This window comes from Mus musculus, chromosome 1 (assembly GCF_000001635.26).
Source record: "Mus musculus strain C57BL/6J chromosome 1, GRCm38.p6 C57BL/6J".
Classification (NCBI taxonomy): Eukaryota; Metazoa; Chordata; class Mammalia; order Rodentia; family Muridae; genus Mus; species Mus musculus.
Genome location: NC_000067.6, coordinates 157455401 through 157481117, shown reverse-complemented (window position 1 = coordinate 157481117; position 25717 = coordinate 157455401). Strand labels below are relative to the sequence as shown.

The following is a 25717-nucleotide window of genomic DNA, read 5'->3' as shown; positions in this document are numbered from 1 at the left end:
ATGTTAGGAACACTCATTCCCCAAAGCTGTCTCCAGGTGACTCACAGCTGCACGGCTCTCCCTGTCAGGTATTGCTGCTCACTCCCCTAGATTTGTCAGAGCCTCACAGTAGAAAGCAGTTAAGAAAATAAGTATTATCTGAGATAGTGGTGTTTCATCACCTGGCATCCCAGGGAAATGAAGACTCCCTGCAAATGAATGTTAACATATAAGAAAACTGTGGCTTCAAGTGCAAACTTGTTTTTAGCCATTTTGCATATAAATAAATCCTCTGTAGAAATGAGTCCCGTATTTACCTAGCTTGCTAAAGAGATAAGACTATGTGGAAAGCTTAATCTGTTTTTCAGACGTCCCATGGCTTCCCATGTCCAGTTGCCACTTCTGTTATAATTGTCATTGCTCCTAGGTTTCTGTCCAGAGCTGGGAACCAGCTTCCCACTGGCGTCTGGGAAAGGGAAATGAAGGCAATGAAGAGAGAGTCTGTGTGGGAAAATGCAAAGCTGCAAACCTATCTTTTGAGGGCTGCTACAGAGGTCTGAGGACACTGCCCTGCATCCTACAGGCTGCTGCAGACAGGGAGCTGCAACTACTGAAGTCAAGATGCAAACCGTACCCAGAACATTGGTTCTCTGCCTTGAGGGGGTGAAGCGGTAATTAAATGTCTGGAGAGACTCGAAACCTGGAATTTGAGGAAGGGAAAGATAATGCTTTTGTTTTAAGGTGAAGGTTCTGCTTGTGGAATTTTTAATCAGCTCATCAAGTCGGAATAATCAGAGTACTTAGGTTCCCCAGATATATCCTGCTGAGTCATGCCTCCTGTCAGCACTCGGCTCTTCCCTATTGGCGGCGCCCTCCTGAGGTCTTTCCGACTGAAAAATAAACTCAAGGGCAGGACTTCGTCCTACATAAATTTTATCAACTGTCATACAGAATGTTCTCAGCAAATGATGAATAAAACAAACTCGTGAATAAGCCAATGAATGTACCTGAGGCTGAGTGGGACTTTCCATTAAAAGGTGAAATGTTTTGGCTGATGACACTGCTGAATTACATTCATCATGCCCTTATGCTGATACAAACTGATCTGAACCCTCTTTTAAAAGTCAATCAACGACAGAGATACAGCTCAGTGGAAGGGTGCATTTCCTAACATGTGAGAAGTCCCAGGTTCAAGTCCCATGGCATGGTATCACAAAAAAAAAAAGATTAATCATCATTATATTTCATCAAAAAAGAGATGCAGACCTCATATAAATTCATGAAAAGACTCAAGGTCACTGATCATTAGGGAAATATAAGTTATACTCACAAACAGATAACTTTATATATCTACTACGAAAGTCACTAAAAGTAAACAACTGATAATATTAAGTGTGGACAAACAAAAAACAACTCCAAATCTCGGGCATTATTGGTAGAGAATGCAAACTGGCCCAGACTCTCTGGAAAAGAGTTGACAGTTGGTTTAAAAGTTCAACATAGTATTAGGAAATAGGTAGAAGCAAAATCCCAAAATGTTAGAACTGACACCTCAACCTCCAGCCCACATATCTACCTGAGCACTGTTTTCTAGCCCACAATGCCCTGCTCACAGGAAACCTCCATGTCATGTGGGCCTTGATGGGAATGGCATAAGGTGGCTTTGTCTTCAGAAATCATGGGCTGTAGAGGCTGAAGCAGAATTGCTTCTGAATAACGGATACAGAGAAAGAGCTCCTGGGACCATCAAGCGTGCTCTTCTCTTACGAGCATCAACGGCCGCTCCTTTTAGAACTGTACATAAGTTCCTTTTAAACAAACCATTTAAAGCTACTGAAATCAAATTCTGGCCCTATGTCATTCTTGCTTAATGACATTAGTTGGATACCATGGAGACGAGGGGAAATAACAAAACCAATCAGGTATCTGTGCAAATGTGTTTTAACATTAAATGTACACTTAGCATCTATCCTAGAAATTTCAATCCTAAAATAAATAAAGCCATATTTCTACAAAAATATACACGAATATGTACATGTCAAACCTGAAAACAATCCCGTGTCTATTAATTGACAACTGAATAAACAGGCTGTGGTATATCCATCCAACAAAACATCACTTGGCTTCTTTAGAATAAAGTTTCCACTCAAAAAGAGAAAGAAGGGGCTGGAGAGATGGCTCAGCGGTTAAGAACACTGACTGCTCTTCTGAAGGTCCTGAGTTCAATTCCCAGCAACCACAACCATTCGTAACAAGATCTGGCACCCTCTTCTGGAGTGTCTGAAGACAGCTACAGTGTATTTACATATAATAAATAAATCTTTAAAAAGAGAGAGAGAGAGAGAGACCACTCCACAACAAAAGGGACTGAACTACTGATGCATTTAGTCTGGATGAACTTTCAAAGAATTATACAAAGTTAAAGGATGTAAAATTATGGGGCCTGGAGAGATAGCTCAAAAATTAAGGGCACTGGCTGCTCTTTCAGATGACCTGGGTTCAATATCTAGAACCCACGTGGGACCCTAAAACCATCTGTGATGACTCTAGTCACAGGGGTTGGTGCCCTCTTCTGTCCTCTGTGGGCACCAAGCATGCACGTGATGCAGACATACATGCAGTCTGGAATTTGAATAGATCTGGCCTCCCACAGACTCATGCGTTTGAATGCTTGGCCCATGCTGTCTGGCACTATTAGGATATGTAGCCTTACTGGAGGAAATGTGTCACTGGGGAGGAGGGCTTTGAGGTCTCCTATGCTCAAGCTCCACCCAGTGTGGAATCTAGTCCTCTCCTAGCTGCCTGTGGAACACAGTCTCCTTCTGCTACCTTCTAATCAAGATGTAGAATTCTTCACTCCTCCAGCACTATGTCTGCCAGCAAACTGTCATGCTTCCTGCCATGATGATAATGGACTGAATCCCTGAAACTGTAAGCCAGTCTCAATTAAATGTTTTATGTATAAAAGTTGCCTTGGTCATGGTGTCTCTTCACAGCAATAAAACCCAAACTAAAACACGGGTTAAATACCCACACACAATAAAACATAAATCTGAAAGTAAATACATAAATAAACAAAAAAATCATCCAACACCCAAAGGTCATGGACGACCGACATGGCCATTTATAGGATATTCTAGAAAAGCCCAGATTGCAGGAGAGAAAACAGAGGAGTTATTGCTAGGGGGCTATGGAGTAAGGTAGGAAGGTGGATTACACAGGGCCACAGGGAAATCTTCTAAGATAATGGAAACAAACTATCTTTATTATACAGGTGGCCACATAATTGCATGTGTTCATCAGAATCACAAAATTATCTGAGTACAGTGGCATTCACTTATAATCCCAACTGCTAGGGAGACGGTGGCAGGAGGGTCTCTTCAACTGAAGAGCTCAAAGTCAGACTGGGTGACACAGCAACAGAGCCTAATTCCTTAGAAATAAAGCCTCTTAAAGACGCTTATCTCTATCACAATATCCCTCCAAGACTCGGAGACCCACTGAGAAGGGGATGCAGAAAGACTGAAAGAGCCAGAGGGGATGACATCAAGGAGACAGTGTTTCCCAGACACAGCAGAATGGATGCACAGATGAACTCACAGAAATGGCGATGGCCTGCACAAGACCTGTACAAGCTTAAGCCAGACACAATTTCAGAATGCAGGACAGAAGGTGGGCATTAAGTCCCACTCTTAGCTGAGAAGTTATTTGCATCTTGCTGCTGGGAGAAGGAAAGTCAGTTTTCTTTAACTGAGTGACCCCTGGTATGTAGTTAGCTAATACAAACTGGATCTAATGAGTGTTAAGAGGTTGGGATCAGGGCATATGAATGAATATGAAGTTGGGTGAGTGGAAAGGTGGGAAAGATCTAGGAGATATGGGAAAAGGAGATGGATGGGAGCCAAATATATTTATGAAATTCTCAAAGAATAAATAAAAACATTGCTTAATAAAAAGAAAATGCTCTTCCAGATGACCTGGGTTCAATACCTAGAACCCACATGGCACTATCTAGCAGTTAACCACATCAAGAAGAAGCTGAAGATCTGTCTGTTTCCGAGTCACCAGCCACAGACACTCACTGCAATGGATGGTGAACACAAATTTCATTCTCTCCATGAGAGGCACGGCCACAGAAGGAGCTGCTGGTGCTCTGGGTAAAGAGTGAAAGGGATGGCTGGGTATGTGTCCAAATCAGTGGTGGGAATGACAGATACCTTACGTTCCCATTAAAGTGAGGTGTCTTGACCCATGCAGTGTGCACTTGTTGCTGAGTAAGGGCATTCTAGTTAGAGATCAGGGTAACTAGAGAGAAGCACAAGACTGTTCAGGGCCGCACTGTGGATGCCAAGCTGAGTATTCTCAACTTGGGTATTATTTTTTAAAAGGTGGAGGGAGGGTGGATATTAACAGATACTACTATGCTTCAAGGGTTGAAGCCCAAAAGAGCCCCAGCAGCATTCAAAAGCTTTCCAGTCTCTCTAAAGATGATGTCCAGCAGCATGCTGTCAGGAAGCCCTTACACAGAGAAGGTAAGGACCCTGTTCTAAAGCCCCCAAGAGTCACCATCTTGTCACTCCATGTGTCCTGCAACACAAGTGCTCTAAAGAAACAACACACTAAGAAAAACAAGGAGGAGGAGGCAGAAGAATGTGCTAAACTTGTGGCCAAGAGAATGAAAACCACCAAAGAAAAAATGCCAGGGACAGATTGCCAAGAGACGTGGGCTGTCCTCACTGAGAGCTTCTACTTCTGAGTCCAGTCAAAAATAAGTCTTTAAGGGTGACAAATGAGCAGGGCTTGAAACACACACACAGACACACACACACACAGACACAGACACATAGACACACACACCCTAATGCTGCATTGACGGTTGCAATTCCAGGGCAGCAAGGGGAAGGGGAAAGTAAGACTGAATCCAAGGAAGATAGAAACTCTGTGTGTGTGTGTGGGGGGGGGGGGGGGTGTATGTTACAAATCCTCAACTGGATGAAGCTTCAGAGATACACAGAGCACTGGTCATATGGGACCTCTATGAAGAAGCCACGTAAAACAATCAGTGGAAAGAAAATAAAGCAATTTACCCTCTGTTGTACATTCCTCAAAGCTTGCCCTACACAGAACACTCTACATTTCTCACTGCAGTGCCAGGCCTCATGCTGTTCCTGGGGAAAACAGAGGCTTCTGTGAGTCCACTAGCTCAAGTGTCTACTCTGCAGCTGCCGCAGCTGTGATAAGGACATGGAGGCTTTGGCTCTAAGATCCACCTCACTCCAGGGAACAAGGGACTGTCAGTGGTCTAAGGCTGTATGACTGCAGACCCCGGGGGGAGCATCCCAGAGAAGTGTGATGAGCAGCCAAGTGGCCAGGGGCTGGAGGTATATTTGTGGTGGGGATAGCAGATATAAGACTCTCCACAAACTAGGTCTGGATCAATGGAATAATTACTATTGGGTCTGAAGTTTTGTTTTTAAGAATATTCCACCTGTACAGAGGAACCCTGAAGCAAACAATTTCTAGTCATTAATTCTATTCACATGGTGAGCTAACCTTTACATAGGAATAATCGCAGATCTGTAAGATTTCGGTGCTGGGTTAGATCAGGTAATATGCATCCAGCTTCATAAAGAAAACAGACTGCACACTTCAGCAGTGCTATTCTCTGAACAGATCACAGGCCAACGCATATGTAATCCAAGAGTGTCAACAGTTAAGTTCTGGCTTAAATTTAAAATCTGATGGCTAGGGTTCTAATCCCTCCCTCTGAGAGCTCCACGCAAAAGTTATCCTTCACAGGGACAGGAAAAGCTCAGTTCCGCATTTTATAACAATGCTATCTTGGACATTCGGGAGCTACGTAAATTTACTGGGTTTTTCTCATATGTATTATTTTGTTTAATTTCCACCAGCGGAGCACACAGAGTATATTACTGCCCCACTGTAAGTGAGGACAGAGCTGAAGATGTCTAATGTACTCACAGCCAACGTCTGAACTCTGGGGCTCTGACCTCAATAAGTCAGTCAACATATACATGAGTGAGGGACAACAGCTGGAGTCTCTAGCGACAGACATAAGCATAGCACACAGTCCTACATGGAGTCTGTGCACTGTGGGAAGGACGGCACTGAACGAGTAGTTATAGTGAAGGGAACAAGTACAGGCCTCCGCCCACCGAAAGACTGTTAGAGCAAAGTTTATTGGCATATTTATACGAGTTATCAAGGTCCAAACTGTAAAAGCACCAAACATTCTGCCACTGTATAGATAAGTTTGGTGGCTATTTTTTAATCCCAACAGGTTCTGACAATGTTTAAAATCAAAAATAAAGTTCAGTAAAACCAATTATATATTCACTTACTCTAAGTGGTTTTAAACAAGTAAAATGTATAAATTATCACTGCTTAAATAAATACAAGAGTCTTGGTCATTTTGATTACAAGATTGTTCTTGAGGTTCATGTAAATATTTCGGATGGATAATTTTCATACTATAGGATACAGTGTGTTCTGGCTGTGGCGGCACACACCTTTAATCTTAGCACTTGTGAGACAGGAGTGGGTCTATTTCTCTGAGTTCGTAGCCAGCCTTGTATGAATACATGTGAGTTCCAGGCAAGCCAGAGCTACACAGTGAGACCCTGTCTTAAAAAAAAAAAAAAAAAAAAAAAAAAGGAGAGCCGGGCATGGTGACCCTTTGATCCCAGCACTCGGGAGGCAGAGGCAGGTGGATTTCTGAGTTCAAGGCCAGCCTGGTCTACAAAGTGAGTTCCAGGACAGCCAGGGCTATACAGAGAAACCCTGTCTCGAAAAACAAAAACAAAAACAAAACAAAAAACAAAAATAAATAAATAAAAATTAAAAACATAAGGAGAGAGCACAGTATGTACAAAGGCACTGCTTGGTTCATTTCCAGAGAGTCTGACATGGTCCTAAGCAGAGAGATTCTGGTCCGACCAGCCATCTCTGCTGATCAGCTCTGACACACACATCACTGGGCAGCTTTCTTGGCTTCTAGGTCCAAGTCCTTCACCAGTAAAAACTGATTAAACAATGGATAGACCACAAAAGAGCTTCCCGGAAGATTAAATCAATTAATATCTACAAAGTGCTTAGCTTCTGGTATCTCTCTGAATTGTCTGCCCGGTTGCAGACACAGAAAGAGAAGAGACAGCAAATGTGGAGATGGACTTGGTGTTGGGGAGCCTGGCTTGGAAGGCCACTCAGAGGCACCTAAGTCAGCAGAGAGGGCAGACCCAGGCAATTCTTGTCGAGGGCCCTCCTGGGAGGCGGAAAGGTGAACGGAAGCTGACAGACAGTAATTAGAGCTAATTCGTGTTTGGGAGGAAAGAGCAGCATGTGGACAATTAAAGCGATTCTTTTCCCATGCCTCAGCAACACTGAGAACACATTACCGGAGGGAGGAGACCTTCAACTACCACCTGTCTCCCGCATCAGCCTCTCCCTCTGGGTAACAGCCAGCCAAAGCCAGAACGAGACCAGAAAGCTACCAAACTAGTGGTTTTCAACACTTTAAGGCCACAAAAGCTTTTCTTAAAAGAAAAGGATGAATGAAAGAGTGAAAGCATGCAGCTACCAGGCTTCTGAAGAACTGTGGTCCCAGAGGGGAGCTGCTGTGGTCTCCACCGCATCCCCACCCACATCCCCAAACATAGCTCCTGAAGGTCATCTGAGAGCCTCTGCTGAGGGCCCTCTCCATGATTGTACAGTAGAAACTGAAGCAGGGGGATTGCCACATCCCAGGGGGGGGGTGCGGGGGGGGGGGGGCTGAATTACTGAATACAACCAGCAGATCCCCTACCAACAGTCTGATGCTTTCCTGACGCACACACCAGAGAGAGAAAGGACACACACTCCTTCAAGACAATGGACCACAGGAACCACACAGGTGGGAGGTTGGTAATCTGTGAAGCGGGACAGTGAAAGAGCCTAACCTCTGCGAATCCACATTTGAACAGGACATGGCCTTCATCACTGACTATAACTACCAAACAGGCTGGTTTTGGGGTTGTTGGTTTGGTTTGGTTTGGTTTTGTTAACATTAAAACACATTAAGGAAAAAAGTTCTTAGAGAAAGAGAAAGGCAGGTGTCCCAGGAAAGGCCTGGGACTCGCATTCACAGCCAAGCTGCCTATGAATGCATGCGGTTCTGCTGGGGTGGAAGTCTAAGCCACAATTATGAGACTGCGGGGGAATGAAAACAGGGAGTGAATAAGCAACAGAATTAACTACAGTGACTAATGGATGGATTCTTGTCTTCTGACGCCCAGCACAACTCATGTTCTGGTCTCAGTATGGCGCTCAGATCATCCGGCTATATTTTGAGACATCTGTACTTGAAAACCAAAGGTCAGGTCAAGTGCTTCCTTCTTGGGACGCTGTGTTGCAAAGTTCAAGGTTCAAAATGACACATGTATATTATGTTCTAGTGCACGGTTAACTTCCCTCCCTCTGAATCTCCAGTGATTGACAGAGCCCTCAAATTCAGCTTAATCCCGCATCCATGTTGAAAGCCAGGAGAATGGCGGGGATCTGGACACACTGAAGCCCGTGACACTCTACATCCCAACACTCAGGATAGCATCCTTACCTATTCAGTCCACCAAAGGAGGGCTTATGGGACTCAGAGATAAGGCTGCCAGATTTGACAGGGATAATTTCCCAGCCTGCTCTCCCCCTCATTCCTTACGCGCCGTCTCACCTTCTCCAGCTTAAACACGGCACCCGTGTGGGGGTGGATGAGCCCTTGCTGGCAGTACTGCATGGCTGTGGACATGCTCTTGGAAAACACTGCAAAGTCCTGGTGTTGGTAGCGACCCCAGTACAGTCCCATGGCCGAGATGTTCTTCAGGAGCAACAGGTTGCTGGGCACGGACGCAATGTTTCCTCCAGCGAATCCCAACACCACGATCCTGCCCTCCCACGCCAGGCTGACGGCAAGGAGGAGACAGAAAAGGTTTTCGGACCGGGTGCTTTAGAATCAAGGCTGACTTCAAGTGTGGAAGGATATTGGGTATCAACCAATGGCACTCCATGGGTTGTATGTCAAGACAAGTCAGCTTGGACCTCGGGCGGTAGGGAATAAGGCAGCTGATGGGATATGAGGGATAAAGAGTCACTTTAAACAAGGGCACTTTAGGACTCCTTAAGGCATGGGACTTCTTTAGAGAATTCTGAATAATCTACAAAGCCTCCTGAGGTTTCTGTGCAGCCCATTGTGAAAAGTGCCAGAGAGCACACCACACGTGGGTCGTAACCAATGGCTTCCCACGGGGCTTTGCACAGAAAGGAAGTGAGAGGCTGTTTACAAAACACAGTTATCCAGGATGCAAGATGGAAGGCACAAGAGTGGGTCCACTTGGTCTCTGCTTCCTCCTCTGTTTCTCCTCTGCGCGTAGGACCAGCAAGTGACACCAGTGTCCAGACACCTGCCTCCCAGCTCAGGGATGCCTGCTGGGTTCTATCCAAGACTAACTGCATTCCTTCTGCGGGCCGGCAGCTCTTGCTGCTCTGGTTTTTCTACTTCAAAAATGAGATAAATTACAAAGCACAGATGTGAAAAATGAAAGCAGGCCTGGTGTGGTGACTCATGCATACTTATAAACTAAGTACTCAGGAGGTACTGGGATCAGAAGTTCGAGGCCAGCCTTGGCTACAGAGGGAGCTTAAGGACAGCACAGCACATACCTCGTCTTAAGAAACCAAGGAGGAAAGGAAAGGGGGATGGAGAAAGAGCAGACAGGAACAATGCTCTCAGAGATCACCAGAAGCCCTGGGTGAAATATAGAGACTGTAAGATAGAATAGTCCTACCAAGTCTCTAGTGACACATAGTTAATCAGACAAACTAAGGAAGCACACAGCAACTGCGGGACCAGCGCCATCAAAAGAGCTTGTACCTTGGTGCATAGTCATCCTGGGAAGGAGAAACTACCACCACAGCAATCTTAGCATCTGAACAATGATCGCCCCAGGACCCCACACCCCCACATATTTAAAGCAGCCTAGTGGGGAACCAGAGAGCTAGATTTAACACATGGATAATTTCTAAAGTCTCCAGCGTTGCCAACTGGAGAGTCTGGAGTCATTTTTTGAATATTTTCCAGTTGGGTATTTTGTTTTTACTATATTTAAGCATTTCCTGATTTTCTCTGCTTCTGTTCCTTGTCACCCGCCCACTCAGCTATTCTCGTTGACGCTGATGCCTACAGGAGATGTGAGCAGCAAAGACAGAGAGAGTTAGAGATGCAGGGAGTTAGAACTGCATGGAGCTTGTGTGGAGCCCTAGCTCTAACCATTCTGGACAGAGCAATACCCGCACCTGCGGAGAGACTCCAGGAAGACATCTCCTCCCACCATGTCAATGGCTACGTTGACCCCACCGCTGCCTGCCAGCTTCTTCACTGCATCCCTCAGGCTGCCCTGGCTGTAGTTCACACTGAACTGTGCTCCCCTCTGCACCGCCAGCTTGCACTTCTCGTCACTTCCAGTGGCAGCTATGACCTGAGTGAAAAACATAAGGTTTCCAATGAACCAAGTCGTGAGGTAGGAGGGACACATCCCACCAACCACCATGCCATGAGCATCCACCATGAGCCATACTGTAAGAATACAAGCTAGACATCACACTTGGAGTCAAGAATGCAAGATGTGTGTGGCAGGGAAGGAGACAGGCTCCACAAGCACAAATCAGAAATATCTAGTCTAGATCTTGAAGACTAGAAAAGGCTTCCCTGTGCGTGGATATAGGCTAGGGGGGAATTCCTGATGTCAGATAGACCAGGGTTCAAATCCTGGCCCTTCTACTCACCAGCTGCATCTCACTGTAGCAACAAAAGTAAATTATACAAGGAAGACCACACAGTTGAGACTCAAATCCAGATAGCTCAGTTAATCAGGCTCCACACACTTAACCTCTTCATGGCCAGACAGTAGCCCTGGGTCTCAGCTACCCCCTCCTAAAGTAAAGTGGAACACTGACTACAAGGTTCCATAGACGTTGGGGGATAGTGTTGGATAAGTTGCAGCGGTTGTCAGACATATGCAATCGCTTATTCTACTTAAATGTCAGAGGAACATCACAGGAAGGCATAATAACTGCCACTCCATTAGATTAAGCAGCTGAGCCAGGGTCACCCCAAGTAGTAGGTGGCAAAACAGCGCTCAAAGCCAGTAGCATCACCTTACTCCAAAGTGCGTGTGTGCCTGACTTTTCTCCTCTGTTCTCCTTGGGGGAAACCATGCCTCAGGCCCAAGGCACATGACACAGATGGGTGGCAAGTTCAAGGCCTGGAAAGTTTCAAAGCTGCAAGCACTGAAGCACCCCCTAGAGTTGCCTTGTCAGTGAGAACACCCACCACAAAGTCTGAGATGACATTCAGAACCTGCACTCTGAAGGCAATTTTGGTTTTGCTGGTAGTTGGGGGCCTTTTGTCATTGTCTTGCAGAGGGTCGCTTGCGTAGTTTCTTTGGGACAGGATATTGCTATGCAGTGCGGGCTAGCCTCTAGCTTCCTGTTCTCCTTCCCCAGCCTTCTGATGCTTAGAATAACTGGAGAATATTATATCCCACCCTGGAGATGAAGAAGCTTAATTTTCTTTCCTTTTTTGTTTGTTTTTTTATGGTGCTGAGAACTGAACCCAGGGCCTTGCACGTGCCAGTCAACTACTCTACCACTAAGTCGTGCCTGCTAAGCCATGCCTGTGTTTTTACTACAACATGACAAGCACAGCTATGGAACTATATCTATCTTTACAGCTCTCAAAAGGCTTTCAAATTTAAGTACTGCCAAGTGTAGATGTTTGGATAAGGGATATTCAACCTGCACTGCCCAAGAGTCTGACCCATGAAATGCAGTGCAGAGCCAGTCACAGTGGTATGTGCCTATAAATCCATCTGTCTACAAGGCTGGAGAGAGGGAATGAGGAGATTGAAGGCAACCTAGGCAATGGAGTAAGACCCAGCCTCATTACTATTACCCCATCCTACTGACCATTTTCAAACTATTTGTAAACTCATTTCAGCATTACTATGTACATGTGATGGTTAAATTCTCTTTGAGTTAAATATACTTGCTTCTTTGTTAATTGGTTTATTTAAGTCTTTGGAGTGTTAAAACAACTCTATTCAGATACTGAAGAACACCAGTGTCCATAACAGATCTCAACTCACCCATAGCTATTTGGAACTAAAAGCTACGTTCAAGTGCTCACTAGTACACCCCTTAAAACAGCATAGTTTACTGAGGGCTATTCCCACATAGGGCCATGGTCAGCAGACAACAGACTAGGACCAAGTACCTGACCCCATGCACAGACTGTCACCAGGTCTCTGCAAGACCTCTGGTGAATTGCTTTCTCTCTTGCTGCTTCACTTTCTTGATCTGTGAAGTAGAGACAATAAACACTTAGAGGGCTCATCTCCCAGGGACAGTGTGAGGGTAAGGTTTGGATAATTGCTTTGGAGCCACTCTGGAAGCAGTACGCAACACTGTGCAGAGAAGGTGTGACCAAATGACTTTTGCCGAAAGGGGACATGGGGACATTTTTAACTTTTATTTTTGTTGACTTATATTTAAGAGACTTTTTGCTTCAGAAGAAGTTTTTTAGCTCAGATGAATTTTAATATCTGAGTTTGAAAATCTGAAACAAATTTTCTATTTAATCTCAGGAAATAAATAGTATAATTTTACCTTCTTAAAAAATGCTAACTAGACGTGAAGACTGATTATGATCTCTCTCCCTGAGAGCTAAACGTCCGTCCTGATAACATGAAATGTGTTAGCGTTCCACAAGAAACCTCCTAGCCCCTGAAGTCACTCTCAAACCTCACATCTCCTTCCCCAAGGAAACTAAGGTGAGAGAGGAGAAGCCAATCCCACATCATCAACTTCTATTTCTAGGTGCTGTCTCTCCATCCCAGCCCCATGCACCACAGGAACTTTGCACTCAATATGGCCAAAACAGCTCTCCTTGTCCGCCCGAGCTCTCAGCCTCAATAAATGGCAATTCCGAAAGTTAATTTCGTTCCTTCCCACTCAGCATCTAACAATAGCAGGACTTGTTAAGAGACGCGTACTGACACACCATACCTCTGATAGGCACATAGCACATAGCATCTCAATATTGCCAGCAGCTCTAGGGAAGCAACATTTTGCAAAGGCGATGGAAGCTTTGAGCTGGAAGCAGAACTGGAATATGATCCTCCATCTTGACCCTTTAAAACTTTCCTCTGACTTGTCGGATGTTCTTCCTCTGAGCCCTGCAGCCCCAGAGATGCCCCTGTAAAGACTTGGCTCATCTTCCATCCATTTATTTAGCCATTTATCACTTGATTCAGAAAATATCTCAAGTATATATTATGTTCCAGGTACCATGGTGGATGCTGGGACTAGTCATGAGCTATGCAGACACTCCTCTTGCCTTCGTGACAATGACAATGCAGGAAGAGAGACAGTGACCCACAGTGACCCAAATAAGGAGCAATCACACAATGAGGCACTAAGAAATAGACGCATAGGATGTTATGAGGTCACATGTAAAAATGCAGGGAGAGGAGACTGACCTAGCCTGAGGACAGAGTTGCCTGAAAAGGTGACATGAGTTTAAATCTAAATCAGAGCGCGGCAGGTAGAGAAAAGAGCATGTGCAGAGGCCAAGGTGGGAGGCAGCCCTTGCCAGATTCCGCTACCTGAAGAGTCAAGCCATACCCCTTAAGGTCTCCGTTTAGTAGGCAAGCAGGCAGACGGCAAGACAATACTCCAAGTACTGTATGCCCCCAATGCCCTTCCCATGATACTTGATGAGTGAATCCATATATTTGATGCCTAAACACTGGAGTTAGTTTTTAATAGAGATTCTACAGGCAAATACCTTGGCGCGGAACACATTTGTCGCCACGTCTATCACTGCGAGGCCTGTGGCTCCAGCAGCTGCTGTCACTAAAACAGTTTCTCTGTGCCAAGGAAAGAGACATGTTACTCCAGAAACCATTCAAAGCTCACCCAGGGTTAAGATTCCAGGGACACAGACTAGTACATTTGACAGCAAGAACGGTAGAGACTCTTTCATTCAAACCTTCACGTGAATCCATTGTCCAGGTAGGACATACATAAGACTTCTGGGTCAGGGCTAATCTAGTCTGGTTTTAGAGCCTTCCTAAGATGGAGGTTTCTCAAGCCTTCTAGATAGTCTCTCTCTCAAGGCAGTAGCAATGGTTCATCTGAGCAAGCATACCAATGCGTGCTTCAGAAATTTTGCCCTATAGCCATTTTCATACTCAACACCACCTAATTTAAAAAGCTGGTAATCATGGAATAGCCACCATTCAAATGACACTACCAGTGGGGAGCAACTCTGAAAGCCAGATCTCTGAACAGATCGAGAGCCATTTTCCCAAGTAAAGAGAAGATTTCAGAACTTTTACGTTTAAAACGTCCATAGCCAGGGGGTGGTAGTACACACCTGTAATCCCAGCACTTAAGAGGCACAGACAAGCAGATCTTTGTGAGTTCAATAATAGCCTGGTCTACAGAGTGAGTTCCACAGCAGCCAGGGTTACACAGAGAAATGCTGTCTCAGATGGATAGATAGATCAATCCTAGTTGGCATAACCAACCAAGCCTCACAGAAACACATAGTCTCTGTTAAGCCCCCAGGGAGCTAGCTTATATAAACCAACCTCCACCTAGTGCTGATAGTACACGCCTATAATCCCAGCACTCCACGGCTAAGAATGAAGCTCTTGAGTTTGAAGTTCACCTGGACTATATAAGTTGTCCTAGGCTAACCTGAGCTACATAGCAAGACCCTGTCTCAAAAAGTAAAATAAGATAAAATAAAAATAAATCAAGTCTGTAAACTTGAAGTCGCCCTATGAATGAACCCCAAAGTGGTCAGATTCAAGAGAACTACTTTGCCAAAGCATTTAATGGCAAAAGGATGATCTATACCCAGTCTCCAGTATCCAAATTCATCTCTCTTTTGCCTTTCCTCAACTTAAAGGAACTTGAGCTGAAGAGAAGCACGGGAAAAGGCAAGAGAAAAGAATGGGAGAGGGGAAGGGAGCGGGGTACACTCTTATCTGTGATTGCTTTTGGCTCCTGTGGCTCAGACTGATATCTAACTCACTATGTAGCTGAGAATGGCCGTGGGTTCCTGATCCTCCTGCCTCTTTCCAAATGCTAGGAACACCAAGTGCATCACCAGGCTGGGCTTCAGGCAAGGTCCTGTCAGACATTTCTAATATCAGAAGAAAATTAAAATGCCACCTAACCCTCTGCCCCTAGACAGTCCTTACCCGGGCTGGATGCGGGCCCGATGATCTACAGCCAAAATAGCTGTGCCATAAGATACCGGTAACACTGCAGCATCTTGCAAAGAGACATTTTCTGGAATCCGCCACAGGGTCTGTACAAAGAAATAACATCGATTGGCAGTAAACATGTGTAGCTGGATACACAAGCTGCCTAGCTAACCTTATGATTCGATTGGATGAGTAATTTGCAATGGGAAGCACACGTCTATCATCACCTACTAAGGAGTACAAGTCCGGACCAAGCAAGCCAAGGTAGGGTTTAGGACCTGGGTGTGTCAGACTTCAAACCCATAAGGCTGGCATCTGCTCAAAAAGGAGCCAATTGATGGAGAATCGGCTCTAGGTTATTATGTAAAATGTATCCCAGTAAAGTTGGATGGGTTCCATATAACATGCCCCACCAGGGGGCACCATTCACATCCTGCTCAACCCAGCTCAGACCATTTTCACAAGCTTTATGGGAAAATATGTCCATGATATCCAATTCCATGTGCTAGACCAGTTTTTCAACCATAACTCACTAAGTATGGTCCAAATGGATAGCCAACGAAGGAACAAAAGGCTCTCTACACAAACAAAACTCTGTGCAAGGGCTGTCAAGAAAGTTAGCGTTTAAAGGGAAAAAAAAACCTGCTTGGTCAGGAAACACGATAAAATGAAACAAACGCAAAAGGAGGAGAGAACGGTGTGAGAAAGAGAGACAAGGAAACCAGAGAGAACAGTGGAGAAAAAGAAACGCCCATGTGTCCATCAGTGCCAAGAGTCAGAGATACCTTCTGGTCCGTGATGCACTGCTCCGCCATAGCATGAAAGCTACTTACTCCAATAACTCGATCTCCCTGGAGGGAAGAAAACATGTTCAAATGCATGGCCTTGTATTCCAAAACACACATCTCTGGCCTATCAGACACAGCTTGGCCTTAATATCTATTCAGAGCTCATTTCAGGTTTAAAACCAAAACAGCGATTCTCTCAATAGCTAGCAGGCTACCAAGCCAATAGAAGCACATTTTTCACAACAAGCAAGCCAAGGAAGGAAAAGTTAGTAGGAATCAGAATTCCTGTGACTACTTTCACTTGAGATTCAAACTCAAAAATCCTTTATTGTTTCAGTAACTGAAGACCAAGTGTTGTCTTATATTCATTCATAATAAAGAGCTTAATAAGGCCAGGAACTTGCACCAAGTCCTCCCCCACCTCCTCGTTCAGAATTCATTCTTTCTCTTCTGACTTGGTCACATGGCAAAGGCCAAGAGAAGCTAGACTTTCTAGGTATAAACAAGATTAGCACATCTCTCACAACTACACACACTTTCTGGTGTTTTATCCAATTTACCTTTTTCACAGTGCTGACATCTGTTCCTGTCTCTAAGACAGCCCCAGAAAACTCCATTCCTAAAACATTGAAAGATTAAGTTACTAAACTGGGCTGTGGTGACACACAACTTTAATCTCAGCACGCAGGAGCTCCAGGCCAGCCAGGTAACAGAGCTAGTTCCAGGATGGCAAGGGCTACAGAGAGAAAGCCCGTCTCAAACAAACTAACAAAAAAAAAAAAACCTGGGTAGCAGTTGAGAACACTGACTGCTCTTCCAGAGGTCCTGGGTTCAATTCCCAGCAACCACATGATGGTTACAACCATCTGAAATGGATCCAATGGCCTCTTCTGGTGTGTCTGAAGACAGCTACAGTGTACTCATAGACATAAAATAAATAAATAAATCTTTAAAACAAAAAACAAGAGAAAGGGAGAAAGAGAGAAAGAGAGAAAGAGAGAAAGAGAGAAAGAGAGAAAGAAAGGAAGGAAGGAAGGAAGGAAGGAAGGAAGGAAGGAAGGAAGGAAGGAAGGAAGGAAGGAAGATAGGTTATCTTTGGAGCCTGGCATCCTGCACACAGGAAACACGGCCAACAGGCCACCTCCTCCTTTTGAGCTGTTACCTTCAATGTCCATCATTTTAACTAAGCGTAAAAGGTGGTACTCAAAAACCTAGCACAATGAGCGTAAGACTTCATGATCACAACACATCAGTTATGGTTGTCCCAACTCTTTTTTTTTTTTTTTTTTTTTTTTTTTGGTTTTTTGAGACAGGGTTTCTCTGTGTAGCCCTGGCTGTCCTGGAACTCACTCTGTAGACCAGGCTGGCCTCGAACTCAGAAATCTGCCTGCCTCTGCTTCCCAAGTGCTGGGATTAAAGGCGTGCGCCACCACCAACTCTTAACCTACATCAAGAATATGCAAAAGCACAGAGACTCGCTGGTACACAGGTACTTTTGACCCTGACTGGGCCATGGGGTTCCTATACAACCCCAACTACCATGATCACCAGATGATATTTATCTGTTGCCATGTGTCCTTTGCTGACCTGTGAAGGGGTCCTCAAGGACATGGCCTGTGTTTATGCAGGCAACGCTCAGTTCAACAGGATGGATTAGTGTCATCTGCCCTTTCTTCATCCACTTCTGCAATTTATGAGCCTCTCAAATTTATGAATAGTTTACTTGCTCTGTCAGAGGAATAACTTAATTGTGACATCTTCCACTGGTCTAGTCTCTAAGCAAACACAGACAGAAGGAACTGGGTCCTAGTATTAACACACAACCAAAAACCCCAAACATAACAGCTATGTTGTAATCATGCAATCACTATAATCTTTATATTTATCCCTATAAAATATTCATGTACTATAAACATACTAAGCTCTACTTAAATCTCCTTAAATAAACTTCAACAACAAAAATCCATGCACTTAAGGTCTAAAAATAGTTGGGGGGTGGGGAGGTGGCTCATGCCTTTAAACCCAGCACTTGGGAGGTAGAGGTGGGTAGATCTCTGTGAATTTGAGGCCAGCCTGGTCTACAGAGTGAGTTCCAGGACAGTCAGGACTACACAGAAAAACCTGCCTTGAAAAAAACAAAAATGGTCTAAAAGTAACCAGACAGAGCACAGTAAAATTCAGACAGTGAGCTACTAAGATATGTCTAAACTTTTTCCTTCCTCTTCTTCCTTTTGGGCCTTCTGCGTTAAGCTTCTTAAGGTCTATGCCAATAAGGCTACAGATTGTAGCTGCAAGCATGGTCGAGATCCTTCAGAGAAAAACTGTAACTGAGGCAACACTAAGAAGGCAAAGGACCGAGGAGGGTTAACAGAAAAGAATTCTGGAGAACACAACACTGTGTAAACAGTTGCCCATTTATTCATTTTAAAGTAGTTAGTGAATGTCCTCGTTAGTACTGGCTGTCAACTTGACACAGGCCAGAAGTATCTGAGGGAGTCTCAATTATGGGGTTGCCTCAGTCAGACTGGCCTGTGGGCATGTCTGTGGGGCATTTTCTTGATTGCTAATTGATGTATAATGGTCCAGCCCACTGGGAGTGGTACCATCTCTGGGCAGATGGGCCTGGGCAATTCCTCCATGGTTTCTGCTTCAGTTCCTGATAGAAGTGTAAGCCAAATAAACCCTTTCCTTCCCAAGTTGATTCTGGTCAGAGTGGTTTATCCCAGCAACAGAAAATCTAACTAGACCACTGAGTGTCATCTATGGATTGGTACAATGCTAAGCTGGGGACACAATAGGCCTATAGGGGGAGAGTCATGAGGTAGTTACTCTAACAATGATAGTGACATAAATAACAGAAACCTCACTGGTCAAGCCTGGCAGAGAGTGGGGAGTAGTGTCTGAGAAGATGGGTGTGGCTCTGAAGACTCTAAATTCTTCTTTTCTGAAGTAGCAGTCACTTGGTCCCCCGTACTCACCCGGTGTAAAGGGAAGAGGAGGCTTTTCCTGATACTGACCACGACAGGCCAAAATATCAGCAAAGTTAACACCACAGAAATGAACATCAACTCTGACCTGCAGAAGAAACACAGCACAACAAAACAGAGACGTATACACCCTAGAGACAATGTTCATTCAGTAATAATGCATTTCAAAAGGGCTACTGAACGAATGACAACCATATGCCAGACAATGAACCATGAGCCAGATTATCAGGAGGCAAAATGGACCGAGTTTCTGCCGTTGTGGACCTATAAGTATAGCAGAAAAGGCACCAACTAAATAATAATAAAGCTAACAAAGCCATATGTTGTTGAGTCAGAATCTCACTATGTAGCCCAGGCTGGCCTCAAACTCACTATGTAGTCCATGCTGGCCTCAAACTTAAAATCTTCCCTGTGGCCTCTCAAAATTATAAACCTGAACCACCATGCGTGGCTCATATGTGTTAAATTATAACCTAACATAAAGTCTTAAAGGTAGGAGAAAGCACATGATGAGGGTATGTGACCTCTTGAGGAATGCCAAGGAAAACTAGGAAAGTAACCCTTGCACTAGTAAAAGCCAAGAGTTAATGATTCAAACTTGGAGGTGAACGCTTGGTGCTTGGCACAGACAAAAGCTATGGCGTGTGCAGATGCCCTGCGTGAGGGACAAAAGAAAAACTAGCAAGTCTAGAACTGGAAGAGGAGAGAGCGACAAGGAGTGAGAGCTCCACACTACACTGAGATTTGTAGGTCTGAACTGAGGAAGGTCCTTCATACTGGGAACAACAGAACGCCACTAAGCAGGGGGTTGCGGCGTTGTCTGAGCAAAGGCAATATGCTGGAATTTGAGTAGCTCGAACCCGGGAGGACAGCCTAGATCCCTGTCTTCTATGCTCTTGACAAAGTCATCACTGAGGTAGAACTACAACCACATGGCCAGCAGTTTCTCTAGAGCAGTGGTTTTCAACCTTCCTAATGCTGCGACCATTTAACACAGTTCCTCATGTGGTGGTGAGCCCCAACCATAAAATTATTTTCATTGCTACTTCATAACCGCAATTTGCTACTGTCATGAGTTGTAAGGTAAATGCCTTGGTATGCAAGGTATCTGAGATGGGACCCCTGTGAAAGGGTCATCTGTAGTGGCTATTCCTGGTTGTCAACTTGACTATATTTGGAATGAACTACAATCCAGAATTGAAAGGCTCACCAGTGACCCTTATCTGGAGGCTTGGAGATCCTTATCTGGATCTTGGTTAGGAGATCTTGAGCCATAGTGGCTATGGATTCCAGAAGATTAAATCTCCGAGTTTAAGGAACACACCTTTAATCTGGGCTACACCTTTGATCTGGGATTAAAGGTGTGGTGGAACACACCTTTAATCTGGGCTACACCTTCTGTTGGAAACAATATAAGGACATTGGAAGAAGGGAGTCTAGCTCTGGCTCCTTCGCCTGCTTGCTGTGTGAGACTGAGTAACTGCTAGATCCTTGGACTTCCATTCACAGCTGCGACTGAACAATTGTTGGGAATTGGGCTGCCGACTGTAAGTCATCAATAAATTCCTTTACTATCTAGAGACTGTCCATAAGTTCTGTGACTCTAGAGAACCCTGACTAATACAGTCATCCAACCCCTAAAGGGGTCACAATCCATAGCTGAGAACCACTACTCTAGACCTTTTGAGGAGCCAGTGAGTTTCAAAAGGTGGTGGGTCCAGGACCATCATCACTGGCATCATCTGCGATTTGGTTAGAAATTCAAACTTCACCTTGTGTTGGGGTGAAGTTTGCCCTTAACGACAGCACTGAGAAGACAGAGATGGGCAGATTTCTATGAGTTCCAGGCCAGCTAGGGATACATAATGAGACTCTTGTCTTAAAAAAAAAAAAAAAAAAAAGAAGTTCCAACTTTGAGGCCACACCCCATACTGACTCATACATGGGAAGATAGGAGAGGCTCAGCAACCTGTCTGAACAGGCCCAGAGAACTCTGGTGCTCATCAGAGAATGCAGCCCACAAGGGTGGGGATCCCAAAAGGTGCCAGCTGGAATCCCAGATCAATGTGCTCTACGTGTTTACGTTTACTGGAGAGGTGGCGGGTTGGTTAGAAGCCATTCTTTATCTATCAAAATCATTCATTTCTCAGTTCTTTAAGTATGTGCCACATGCCAGGGCCCGTTGCAAACTCCAGGGATTTAAAGGCAAAGAAAAATAACATAAAAACACTCTCAGAAGCTAGCTCCTTACAATGCAAACAGCAAAACTGGGGAGCCCATGCCTCCGCATCCAAAAACTGGAGTACTTATTGACTGGTGGATAGCATGTCCACTGTCCTCAAGACACTCCACCTTGGTTTAAAAACAACTTAGCCAAGAGTAGGGAGGCATTTCTGCACTCCGGAGACTGACACAAGAAGACTGTAAGTTCAGTTCCAGCCTGGATGACATGGTGTTATCCCAGAAATGAATGACTCAAGATGAGGGAAGTTGAATGGCTGTGATCACCCTCTCTTCCAATAATCTGTTTTAACCACAGGCCCCATTTGGGTGACCTTTACAACTGTAGCTGCATCTCTGCCTCTCATGAGCGACCCCTAACATGAAGATACTCTTGCGTACTCCACCCTGTTTCAAATTGTCATTCTCTACTACATATGTGTCACACGCTGTCACCAAAGTGGTCAACAGGCAAGGCCAAGGTGACTTCCACATTTCCTGGCAGGAAAAGGATCTCATCCCAAATTACAGCAGGACATAAGAGGAGCCCAGGCTTGTATTCTTCATGAGATAGATTGGGATGGGGGCAATGGTTCGGGGACCCGTACATAATTTGATACTGACCCTGAAGAGGGGCTAAGCAAAGGATAAGGGTCCTTTTGTCTGTATTGTTATGTAAAGTCCTGTGTAAATCAGACACAGTTTCTAAGGCAACGGCTCTGGAGCTCTCTGAGAGGCCTATGCTTGAGATTTGAGGGAGGGCTTCCTTGACATTTCTAGCCTTTCCGTGAACCTTGAAAGGGCTTGACCTTCCAACCTAAAGTGGGTGCGCTCCAGCCTCTGGTCGCCCCCTACGCTTGGGAACTAGGATTTTGACCGAAGCAGGAAGCCCACGAGTGCTGGGCCGAGAAAGTCAGAGGCTCTGAACTATACAAGGAGGCATCCCGGGGTCAAGCTTGTCACCCTACCTCCTGTGGCCCGACGGGGCGGGGAGCCACCTCTTGAATGGTCAGGGGCTGCTTCAACTCGGTGCAGAGTGCAGCTCGGTAGTGCCGGCCTTGGCCCTGCCAGGCTTGCCTGCAACAAAGAAAAGGGAGCTGGTTTTCTCAGCAGTACCCCTGGGGTCTGTAAGGGGGCCGGGGGGGGGGCGGGGGGGGGGGGAGTTGGGCTTGCACCTGCAGAGCCACACCGGAGGGAGGCAACGCGTACACAGCCTTGCTGCCATGGCCAGCTGAAGTCGCGAGGGGCGTGGCCAGCATGTGGCAGGAAGAGCTCTGGGGAGAGCGGAAAGGCGTCCCAGGACGTGCCTGCTCTGGCCGGGTGACCTGACCGGCAGGCGGAGCTCTTGTCTGTCTGTGCAGGGGACTGTCAGCCCCACACCACTTCTAGGGTTAGACCAAACAGTGTGTGCAACCCTTGATCTCTTCGCTGGTTCTGGAAAACAAAAAGGAAGCATGAGGGAAATGATTCGATCACCCCAGATTAAGAGTCTTTGAGACAGGGTCTCATTAGGTAGCTCTCACAGTGTTGACCAGGCTGGCCTAGAACATGTCATCTTCCTGCCTCTTGTTTCCTGAGTGCTGGAACTACAGGGTGTGCCTGGAAGACTATTAAATCTGTGTTTGGTAACATTTCAGTAGTAGTTCTGGGGTTCTTTCTAAGAAAGAAGTCCAAAATGCACAGGTGAATCCTTTGATGTCTACATTTGAACTGCTAGAGTTCTTGCCACTAATTTTCTCACACAGGACTAATTATGATAAAAAAAACTAAACTGTTACCAATAGTCTGGTGTTAACTGATCCTGAACAAATCCAAAGAGAATATCCAATTAAAGACAAGCCAGCTGGGCACACGCCTGTAATCCCAGGGCCCAGGAGACAGAGACAAGAAAACTGAACATTCGAATCAGCCAGAGCTACATTGTAAGACCTGTCTCCGATAAAAATAAAAATAAATTAACATGATGACACATGCCTTTAATCCCATCACTCAGAAGGCAAAGATAGGTAAATCTTGGTAAATTTGAGGCCAACTTAGTCTACATAGCCAGTTCCTGGCCAGCCAGGACTACATAGAGAAACCCTGTCTTAAAATATTAGTTAGTAAAAAAATAAATAAAAAGTCAGCCCAAAACTTAATGACTCTCATGCTCCAAAGGTTTACCCCTTGGTAAATGTGATTCAGTGATGACATAAGCCTTAGGGGCACAGGTATGCCCTAGAAGAACCAAAAATAATACTACTGTCTATATGAAATAGTATATAAAATTGCTTTGGCATTGGCAAGATAACTGAGTGGGTAAGGGTGCTTGCTATCAAGGTTGATAAGCTAAATTCAACCCCCAGACGTCACATGGTAGAAAGAGAGACCCTACTCCCAAAAATTGTCCTTTAACCTCCAAATGCTGACCTTACACATGAACCATGTACATGTATGTACACACACACACACACACACACACGTTAGTATTAGATGTAGATCTATCTGACCTATTTAAAACAGCAAGTGACTATACGCCAGCAATGTATGTGAGGTACATGCTATGCTGGAAAGAATGGAAGACTATATCATTGGATAAATAGATTTAACGACAGCATGGCATCTTTGGAAGACATCTGGCCAGAGGGTATAGGCCACAGGTTGAAATCCAGTTCTACCACCTCTTTGGCCACCTCCCTAATGGTTCTCGCCCTCAATTAACTCTTCCATAAGAGAAGGCATTGAGCAGGAACGAACAGCAATTGAATGGAGGAAACTGTAAAGCGAAAAGGAAGGATGCATTTCTGAGTTTATGACCTAAAGGCTTTGAGGGCTGAGGAACCCAAGAACAAATAAGCCCCTCAGGTGTGCAGTAGGCGCTGTCATCATAATCGTACCCGTTGGGAATTTTCAGCTCCACATACAAACAACCGAAGGGAAGCAATGTCTACAATGGGAGATGATTTCTTTTAAAAAACCCATGGCTCCAATGAGACAGGCAGGAAAGCACTCTGTAAACGGCATATAAACCAAGCATGTAAGATGAACTTGGGACCTGGAGATGTAGCTCAGTGCTATGGTGCTCACCCTGGCAAACTAGAGGCCCTGGGTTCAATCTCCAGCAATGTGAAAAAAAGGAAAGATAGGAATAGTGGAGAAATCCATGTCACCACCAAATGGTCATCCTTAAGCCTGTAGTGTAACTCCAGAGTAGAGCACCAACCTAGACTGTAAGGCCCTGAGCTTGATCCATAGCAACGGGGATGGAGGAGGGAGTTCCTGGTTGCCAGGAAAGCCAACAGCAATAAATCTCTAACTTATGAAGTATGTAATGATTGTTTGTTCTGAGTATTAATTGTTATTGCTGTGTAGACCAGGCTGGCCTCAAACTCACAAGAGATCCAACTGGTACCTCCAGAGTGCTGGGATTAAAGGTATACACCACCACACCCAGGCCTAGCAACCATTTCTTAATCTTGTTTAATTTGTAGGATCTGTATAATGCATAACATTTTCAGTATTTAATAGATATGTACCTAATAAATTATTGAACGAGAACTCAGTTATCTAGTATTAATTTTCCAGGTAATTGGAAATAACACTAAGTATTAAGTCTCATATTTGTAATTAAGTGCTTTTACAGAAAGGTTTTCATGTGCAAGTATATGGGGGTGGGGGGGAATGTATGTGTGGTATAAGTTCATGTATGTACAAGGGTGAACATGTCTAGGTTCACACAGAGGCCAGAGAAGGATGTTAAGTATGTTACTCTCTCATTCTCTGCCTTTTCCCTTCAAGACAGAGTCTCTCACTAGACCCGGAGCTAGGCTGGCAGTAAACAAGCTCCAGGGATTCTCCTGTCTTCAACATCCCTCCCCCAAAACACACACAGTTCTGGGGATGGAGCGATGCACACGACCCCTTCAAGCTTTTGAGGAGGCTGCTGGGATTAAAACCAGGCCCTCCTGCTTGTACAGCGGGTACTCTTACTCACCAAGATGCCTATCCAGCTCCAGAAAAAGGTTCTATTGTTGTTTTCACAATATTCTGCCATTCTCAGAGAATATGAAGATCAAGGAGTGTAAGGAAAATTTTCAAGATGGCATTCAACATTTATGAAAAATCTAAAAAAAAAAGTAGAAATCTATTTAAGAGTCCTGAAGGCTGGAGAGATGGCTCAGTGGTTACAAGTACTGACTGCTTTTCCAGAGGACCTGAGTTCAATTCCCAGCAACCACATGGTGGCTCACAACCATCTGTAACGGGATTTGATGTCTTCTCCTGTTGTGTGTGAAGACAGAAAGCTATAGTATACTCACATACATAAAATAAGTAAATCTTTAAAAAGAAAAAAGAGTCTTGAAAGGTGTTGAAAATATTTTAGGTAATTGAAGTGATTTGCGCACTTATGTGTAAAAATAAGTTTGACGTCTACAGAGAG

At 44.8% G+C, this 25717-nt stretch overlaps 1 protein-coding gene across 6 annotated transcripts in view; it reads right to left on the bottom strand.

The window, feature by feature from the left end:
• Cryzl2 (crystallin zeta like 2) overlaps positions 1-25400 on the bottom strand; it is a 34283-nt gene extending 8883 nt beyond the window's left edge. The window contains exons 1-10 of one of the 6 annotated variants that reach the window (XM_017319995.1): positions 25271-25400; positions 22473-22731; positions 22266-22374; positions 19069-19165; positions 16651-16709; positions 16088-16153; positions 15297-15406; positions 13871-13952; positions 10321-10502; positions 8702-8930 (exon numbers count right to left, since the gene is read on the bottom strand). In XM_017319995.1, the coding sequence (XP_017175484.1) occupies positions 8702-8930; positions 10321-10502; positions 13871-13952; positions 15297-15406; positions 16088-16153; positions 16651-16709; positions 19069-19165; positions 22266-22374; positions 22473-22522 (984 nt within the window). In that variant the 5' untranslated portion in view covers positions 22523-22731; positions 25271-25400. The other 5 variants (XM_030253318.1, NM_001033284.2, XM_030253320.1 and 2 more) reach the window with 5 other exon arrangements.
• Positions 25401-25717: the final 317 nt, after the last annotated feature.